We start from the raw sequence: 8,164 nt of genomic DNA, 5'->3' as shown, positions 1-8,164 counted from the left end.
TTTAATTTAGGGTTTCATAATCTTATGGCCCGTTTGGTTCATGGGATCAATGGGTATGTAATGGAATGTAATAATTGAGAATGTAATGTAATGTAATGATAATTACAGTAAAGTTGTTTGATACAATATTAAAAATGATAAAATTAAATTTATTATTTATATTTAATTAAATACAAATAAAATCAAAATTACAAAAAAGCCCTTACACAAATAAAATTTTTCTTTGATTTACTGCTTCCTTCGTCTTGCTCGTCTACTGGCACAATACTAACTCATCATTGTTGGCCTTCATTCATCTTCATCCTTTCTCTTCCAGAACGATCATTCCTCACCCCACATGTTCTTTTCATTCCAGGTGCGTCACATGAGTAGAATCACCACTCCCACAAGTTAGAAACAAAAACCATCCCCCTTCCAAAAAAATCCTCACCCCTGACTTCTTTCACGTCCAAGTGCATCGTCCCTCCCTCTCCTATTAGCTTCATTGTTAGATGATTAAAGTCTCACCAACCTTCCTCACTGCCAATATTTCTTGCACAAGATTAGATCTACGTTCACCATTGGACGTCTAGATTCTCATCACGACTACACCTAATGCTCTGTTATGCTTTTGCCTTTTGTTCTAACCCTACCTCCATCCCTCTCTTCTACTTCCACCATAGCCCATGATTCTTGGCAATGAGGATTTCCTCCTCTGCCTCATCTTCATCATCTCAGGTGAAAATTATTCCAGTCGCATTTTGATTGCTTGTATCTTTGTTTTCATATTTTTGTTTTAACTTTTTGTTAGCATTGGTTCATTTTTCATTTTCATCCTCATGATGACGAAGTGAATAGGGAAGATGAAGTTGTTCGCTTGATGAAGGGGTGTCCTCAACATAGGGAAGGCCACTGGTAGAGGAGGGTTGGTAGTGGTCAACAAAGATGATGAAGAAGGCAAGGGCAAATATTGTCTTTTTTGGATTACAACATGTTGTAATCCCCATTCTTTACTATTATGAATGTAATCTCTATTACTTTATATGAAGTAATAATGATGCATCTTCTAATCCTCTTTACTACCTAAATGTGCCAACCAAGTGCTTGAAAGAGGCTATTGCATCAGGACTATAGGGAATGCTAATGCAATGCATCGAACCAAACAGGCACTTAAACTTTTGCCTTCCTTTGCATTTGAAGGTTTGGGATCAGTTGCATTTGAAGATGTGGGATCAAATTATGAAGATGACCCGCATAGAATGTCCAAAAAGAGAATTACAGTTAGGTCCCAAAAAAAAATTACAAAACAAATTTTAAAAATTATCATTTTTTATTTTAAAACTTTTCATTACATATTGTTTAGGTTGTTATTGAAATTTTTTAAAAATTATTTTTTTAGAGACCTTATTGTAATTTTCCCTTATCTAAAAACATCATGTCACCAAGTCACTATGTAATTAACTACTACTATTTCTAGTCCTTAATATAAGAATTTTTTGGGAATTAGATTGGCTTTAAATATATAAACTTAATCTACTTTATTTATCAAATTTATAATTTATTCTCTAAAATATTTTTGTCGATTATATTTATTAAATAGATTTTCAACTAAGGGTAGTCATGATTAAAAAATACTTTAAATTATTAAAAAGATATTTTTAAAAAATTAATTCATATTTATTACAAATGACTCATAATTAAATTATTTAAGTAGTTTTTATATTAAATATAGAAAATAATAATAAATAATGATTGGCCTAAGGCTGCTAAGGAACACTAGCGACTAGAGGCTACCCAAGAACATTAATTTAGTAATGATTGTGTAGTGTTTCTTATATTTTTTTATTTTAAAATGATAGAGCAACAAATAGATCCAATTAGAAAGTTGACGTGAATGAAATAAAACAAGCGAGAAGTTTCTCGGCGCAATTAGAGGACTCTCCTTGGTCATAAATCATAATCAAATCCAACCCATCTAAATTATATTATATATTATAGAGGCCAGTAGAACTCAAAAGAACCTTGGTGTTGACGTCAACAACAAAGAAACAAATATTTTGTTAAAGAAAGTTTTTGTTTTTTTGCCTTTTGGAGTGCTCTGTTTGCCGCATCATACATTAATAACTGCTAAACCATAATTTGTGAAGTACAGGAATTAACTTTGCAAACGGTAGAAACAGTAGGGACAGGTTTGAATTTTTCAGAATATAAGGACATTTTTTTTTACAAGAGAATTGTAAATTATTCGAACTAAATTAATTTATTTTCTATGTTTGTGTGTATATATAGATAAGGAGGAGGGCTTCCCCAATCTCACCAACGCTCACACTCCATCTTCTTCTAGAGTCATTTTTTGGGAATGAAATGGAGGGATACACACAGGAAGAGAGAGAAACAGAAGCAGCAATTTATCCATCCGAATCAAAATGCTTCATGCTAAAGGAGGGTCAGTGGTTCTCTAGTCTTCTTTATGTCCCAATGATGATGATCAAATTTGATATGAGAATTACATGTAAAGTAGGAGTTGAATCCTTACCGTGATGATGTTCACTTGTTTTTGAGCTTTCCCGTCTGCGTTCGCTTTCAGAGACAATTAAACAATTAAACACTCCTATCTGACGTTTACGTGGTTGAGTTTGACTCAAATTCGGATCCATTTGATAAAATAACAGTACACAGACTCGCTCCTTTCTTTATTCTTTCTCCTCGCTAATAGACAATTTGACACTTGGATTTCGACTGCCAGTTAGCCATGTGTTATTATCAGCATCGTCATGATCGTTATTATTATTATTATTATTATTTTCTGTGTCATCAAAATTTTTTTTCCCCAAACTGCATGATTCTTCCCTGCATCATGCTAGAAATTGAAACCGTATATTTCTCTGAACACAGTGAAGATTAAGAAAAGCTTGGAATCGGAAGAAACTGAAATGGAAGAGAACGTAGAGCCACTGATTTCGCAAGAGCAGGGACACCCATCTTCTATTATCACTAATTTATACGTTGGCCACTTTTTAGCCCGATGGGGTGCCAGGTTCTTCTCAAGTCTCTACCTTTTTGTTGCTTTCTTCTAGGTTGTGCATTGATTTAATTACCCTTTTTGATGTGTCCTGGATCTTGGCTTTCATATGCATAGAAGTTTCATTTTTTTTTTCTAAGAAAAAATCTTTTCTCAAGATTTGTCTCTTCTTCTTTTATCCAAAAAGAAAGATTGAAACCTTGGTCAAAAGTTGTTTTTTGTCTTCTTTTCAAATTATTTTCATGGGGGAACGCGTCCTGCCCACTTCTGTTTTCTGGTATTAGACTGTCTTCAACTTTAGCACGAATTTGAATATCTTTTACTCTTAGGATTTTATGCGGCTAGGCCTTTTCTTTTAAAGTATTTTCATTGCACCATTCCCAAGAGGAACAAATTCAAATAAATGCTGGAGAAATCAGGAGTTTGTGAGTGGAACAAGATAGCTCAAGTCAAAATAAAGAGTCTTGGACGTACAGGAACTATAGCATATCAGTGAAGTAGTTACCGTTTTTCTTCTTTTAACTTCCTCTGTTTTTTACTTTTGGTATTGATAGAGTATTTCTATGCGCAGAATGTGGGAGTTTTCTGTTGGTTTATACATGATCAGTATATGGCCAGACTCGTTACTTTTCGCAGCACTATATGGTGCCATTGAATCTGCTTCCACTGCATTTTTTGGCCCCCTTGTAGGGAGATTGGTGGATAAATTGACATATGTGCAGGTGAGCTTAGCAATCTTGGAAGTGAATAACGTTCTGATTTAAATCATACATAAAGGTGTGTGACACAATTCATATTAGTTTTTATTTTGAAAGTTATCAATGAAAAGACTGATATGGCAACTTATTTATAAATCTCCATATATTCCATATAGGAGAATAAAGGTTACTCTGACAGAAAATCAGGGAACTTTTCATTGAAGATAATAGGATTAAGGTGCATCCAGCACCCTAAAGTATTTTGTGGTGCATCCAGTATCCCAGATTATTTTTTAAGTGCATCCAGTACCCAGAAATATTTTTCATTTCCTTGGTGCTGGATGCACCAAAAATTAATTTTGAGTGTTGGGTACACCACAAAATACCTTTCCAGCACCAAAGAAAATGCTTTGGGGTGCAAGATGCACCTTAACCCAGGATAATATGACAAATATGGGCTTGTTTTGCAGCCAATGACGGCCGAATTTGATGGTAAAGAATTTAACGCTTCTTAAATAGGCTTTCAAATGTGAGTCTTATAATTATAAATGAAAATATATATATATATTAGGAGAGCTTCCCCCAGTTGAAAATTATCCGAACTTAAATCTAGATTAGTCAATAGTATCATATGCTGAATCGTTTGTCCTTGTTTAAGTATATTTTTTATGCTTTTGCTTTTGAGCTCTCTAATAAGAACATAACCACTGGACACCACAGTCAAAAAATTTCCTTTGTCATTTTATTTTTAGCATCATAGATTTCAATGATTAGAATATTTTTGGATGCATTGACAAGAAATGCCAAAATTGTCCCAATCCCACCTGTAAAAAGTGAGATATAAACGAAATTTTGTGATGAAGTATATGTTTTACTTGACATTCTTCAGTCATTCCAGCTTTCCAGAAGTTTCCTTTAATCTTTTTTATTTGGATCATATGCGAATGAAATGAATGACGGGCTGGTAAGGTAACTCGCATTTTGCTGTTTCATTGGCAGGTTTTGCAGCTGTGGTTGGTGATGCAAAATATCTCTTTCATTATTGCTGGGATCAGTGTTGTTGCATTGCTTGTCTACCCCTCTTTAAGGTTCACTAATTTCCCAGTTTTCATTTTGCTGGCGGTGATAACTGACATCTGTGGTGCCATTGGTGTGCTTTCAACTCTTGCTGGCACCATCTTGATCGAGAGAGAATGGTAATACTATTGAAGCTTTTTCCTGAGGAAAGATTTGCTTAGAATGAAATCAACTAATTGTCTTTTTTCCCCCTAAATGTCAAATACGTGAAAGCATGTTACAGGTTGGTAGTTATATCAGAAGGCCAGCCGCCGGAATTGCTGACGCAGATGAATTCAGTTACAAGGCGCATTGATCTAACTTGCAAACTACTTGCCCCTGTGGTAACCGGGTTCATAATAAGCTTTGTATCACTAAAAGCATCTGCCATAACATTAGCACTCTGGAATACCATATCTGTTTGGGTGGAATATTGGCTTTTTACATCTGTGTATTGTGGGATTCCATCTTTAGGCCAAAGCAGTGCCAGGAGGATGGCAAGATTTTCACCGAGTGATCAGGAAAAGAGTGAACCTTATTCTTTTGAGGGCGACAGCTTGCTCTCTCATTCCGGTGAGACCTCAAATTTGAAAGAAAGCAAGAGGAAGAAAATTGTTGACTGGATTTTGGAGATCCCATATGTTTCTGTGTGGAAAGTGTACTTGCAGCAAGAAGTTGTCCTCCCTGGAATAGCTCTGGCTTTGCTATTTTTCACTGTGCTCAGGTTACAGCTTACAAACTGCATAATATTCGCGTGTGGCTGAGTTTTGTATTTTGAACCCTTCAGAAGTTTGTACAGTACAATTTTATGTGATGTGTCACGGGTAGTAGTGATAATTACACAACACTACTCAGAACTGTCCAAGTGGCTGTATCTGAGATTAAGCTCAGATTCAATGGCATGTGCAGTTGTGCACAAGGCACATCTAGTTTTCCACTTCACGAAGTATATCGTCTTGGCTTTGTCAGTCAATTTTACTATACAGTTATGAGAGAATCATTCAGAAGGTTTCGTTTCAATGCACCTTAAGGTGCTTGTATTTCTTTCCTATGAGTTGGGTCCGAAACCGCACTGATGAAGCTCCAACTGATTTTTTCAGTTTTGGGACTTTGATGACTGCTACATTGGAATGGGAAGGCATACCAGCATATGCTATTGGAATAGCACGAGGAGTCAGTGCTGTGATAGGAATAGCTGCAACAGTTTTGTATCCAGTTTTACAATCTCATATATCCACAATTAGAACTGGACTTTGGTCTATCTGGTCTCAGGTACAAACTCACAAATTGCTTTAAACATTTTTGTTTTTTTTTACTTGTCTTAGATCCTAGTATGGTGCTGATGTTCAATTCCTTTATCTACAAGACAAGAAGGAGAAACCTTTTTGAAGAGTCTGTCATCTATAAATCCTTAAAAAAAAAAAAATACACATACTGTTTTTATTAGTTAATGTGCTACTTCCTCTGTCCCCTTTTTATTAGAAATAATCTCTCACAGTGGTGTTCCTAGATATAAGAAACAAATCTTCCATCTAGAATTTAAACCCCTCTTTTCACTTTTATCGTCATTAAATATATGCTACTTATAATTTCCTTATGATAAATTCTTACTCATTGTCTCTCATGTACTCTCTTTACGAATAAGAATATAATTGGGAAAAAATATATATATCTTACACGTTTATTGTTTTTAACTAAATTCAACTAACATTTTGAATTACTTAATTTCGGTAGCAAATATCTATAAAAGCTGCATCTTACCATAAGTTTCTGGCTTATATGTCTTGTTTAAACGCAGTGGACTTGCCTGCTATCATGTGTTGCTTCAATTTGGATTCAAAATGGCGTCCTAGCAGCATATGTGCTAATGGGAGGAGTGGCTGTATCTAGGCTCGGCTTGTGGATGTTTGACTTATCCGTACTTCAGCAAATGCAGGCAGGAAAATAAAACCCCTATTTGTCACAACTTAGTTCCGTTGTTTCTTTGGACAAATAAAATTTCTTCCCTTTGTCTGATTCTTATATTTTCTCAACTAGGACCTTGTTCCTGAGTCCGATAGGTTGGTTGTTGGAGGCGTTCAGAGCTCACTTCAGTCTTCAATGGATTTATTGGCATATATTATGGGAATTGTAATATCCAATCCACAGGTAAAGTTCTTAGTACTAAAATGATGCCACTGGAATACACTCAAATGCATGGCCAGCCCATTTTATGTACTACCTCCAATCCTAATTATAAGAGTTAGTTGACTAATTTGAAGAGATTAAAGAAATAAGTTAAATTAGTTATTTGTAATAAATAGGTGTTGTCTTTCCTAAAATATCCTTATTAATCAAGTACATTAGCTAGAACTACTATTATTAAAAGGACTATCTTAGAAAAAAATGCATAAATATAAGAGACAAAGTAAATTGGAGTCTTATAATTAAGACTAAAATAACAGTCAAACGAGGTTTTATGTTCAAAATCAGAGGTAGTATTATATAAATGAAACTCACAGCTTAGAGCTTTTCTTGAGGTATCTGATATTTCACAGATGTGCTTATAATGTTATTTTATCTGTACATTTGGTTCAGGACTTCTGGAAGTTGATCGTATTATCGTTTCTGGCAGTTACAGTAGCTGCTTTCCTCTACTGCATCCACGTGTACCGTGTGCGTAAACACTTATTTCACTTTGAAAAATTTCTGGGTTTTAAATATTCTGTAAACGCAGCTTAAGTTTTGGGAAGAGGCATGTATGATATCTACTGGTCGAAGGTAACAATGCCCTGACGCCACTTTTGTGCTGTAAATAACATCTCTGTTCACTGAAGCATAGTTGAAGTTCTGAGATGGAAAAGGCATTGTCTTGTGTTTGATGCAGAGTACTAATTTTTAATATCACACTCGGCTGGTTAACTCGTCAAGTCAATCGAATTTGTGGTAACTCTCACTTCAGTTAACTCATAATTAGGCTTGTGTTACTAAGAACTCGATCAAACCAGAAAATGACTCAATCAAACTTACCGAGTTAGCGAGTCATAGTCGAGTTCGATGAGTTCTCCCATTGGCGGATAATGAATCCTACATATCTTACGCAGTTGTGAACTTGTGCTGTGGTGAAAGACCGATCTTTTGACAAATTTTCATAAACTAGGAATTAAGAGAAACAGTAATATTTAAATAAAATTAAGTCGTTAATTTGTCTAAGAAATCGTATGGGTCTCACCTCGAATCTAAATATCAAAATAAAACATGATAAATAATGGAGAAAAGGACAACAAAATCAGTACTCAACACAAGAAAAATCAGAATGCTTTTCTTTTTTCTTATTTTTTGAGCAAAATCAGAATGCTATTCAAGAGCCAAAATTTTAAAGTGATTTTACAGAATCTATACATCCGTTAAACTATTACTGTTCTTACGC

The 8,164-nt window shown here is 34.8% G+C and overlaps 1 protein-coding gene across 1 annotated transcript; it reads left to right on the top strand.

The window, feature by feature from the left end:
• The first annotated feature begins 2,342 nt into the window (after positions 1-2,342).
• Positions 2,343-7,582, top strand: LOC114725255 (solute carrier family 40 member 2-like). Its single transcript, XM_028911743.1, has 9 exons — positions 2,343-2,425; positions 2,875-3,016; positions 3,573-3,723; positions 4,699-4,895; positions 5,000-5,479; positions 5,856-6,027; positions 6,554-6,691; positions 6,793-6,903; positions 7,333-7,582. The coding sequence occupies exons 1-9, from the start codon at positions 2,344-2,346 to the stop codon at positions 7,474-7,476; spliced, it is 1,617 nt and encodes a 538-aa protein (XP_028767576.1). The 5' UTR covers position 2,343; the 3' UTR covers positions 7,477-7,582.
• Positions 7,583-8,164: the final 582 nt, after the last annotated feature.

The sequence above is a fragment of the Neltuma alba genome, unplaced genomic scaffold (genome assembly GCF_004799145.2).
Source record: "Neltuma alba isolate B1F8T4 unplaced genomic scaffold, ASM479914v2 tig00012235_pilon, whole genome shotgun sequence".
NCBI lineage: Eukaryota > Viridiplantae > Streptophyta > Magnoliopsida > Fabales > Fabaceae > Neltuma > Neltuma alba.
The sequence above is the reverse complement of the archived record's forward strand: the minus strand, read 5'-3'. Positions and strand labels throughout refer to the sequence as shown.

Excerpts from the sequence above, each read along its gene's own strand:
- LOC114725255 (XM_028911743.1), top strand. The coding sequence starts at position 2,344 with ATGGAGGGATACACACAGGAAGAGAGAGAAACAGAAGCAGCAATTTAT. Across the intron at positions 3,724-4,698 it reads ATAAATTGACATATGTGCAG|GTTTTGCAGCTGTGGTTGGT; the intron begins GTGAGCTTAGCA and ends TTTCATTGGCAG. Across the intron at positions 4,896-4,999 it reads ATCTTGATCGAGAGAGAATG|GTTGGTAGTTATATCAGAAG; the intron begins GTAATACTATTG and ends AGCATGTTACAG.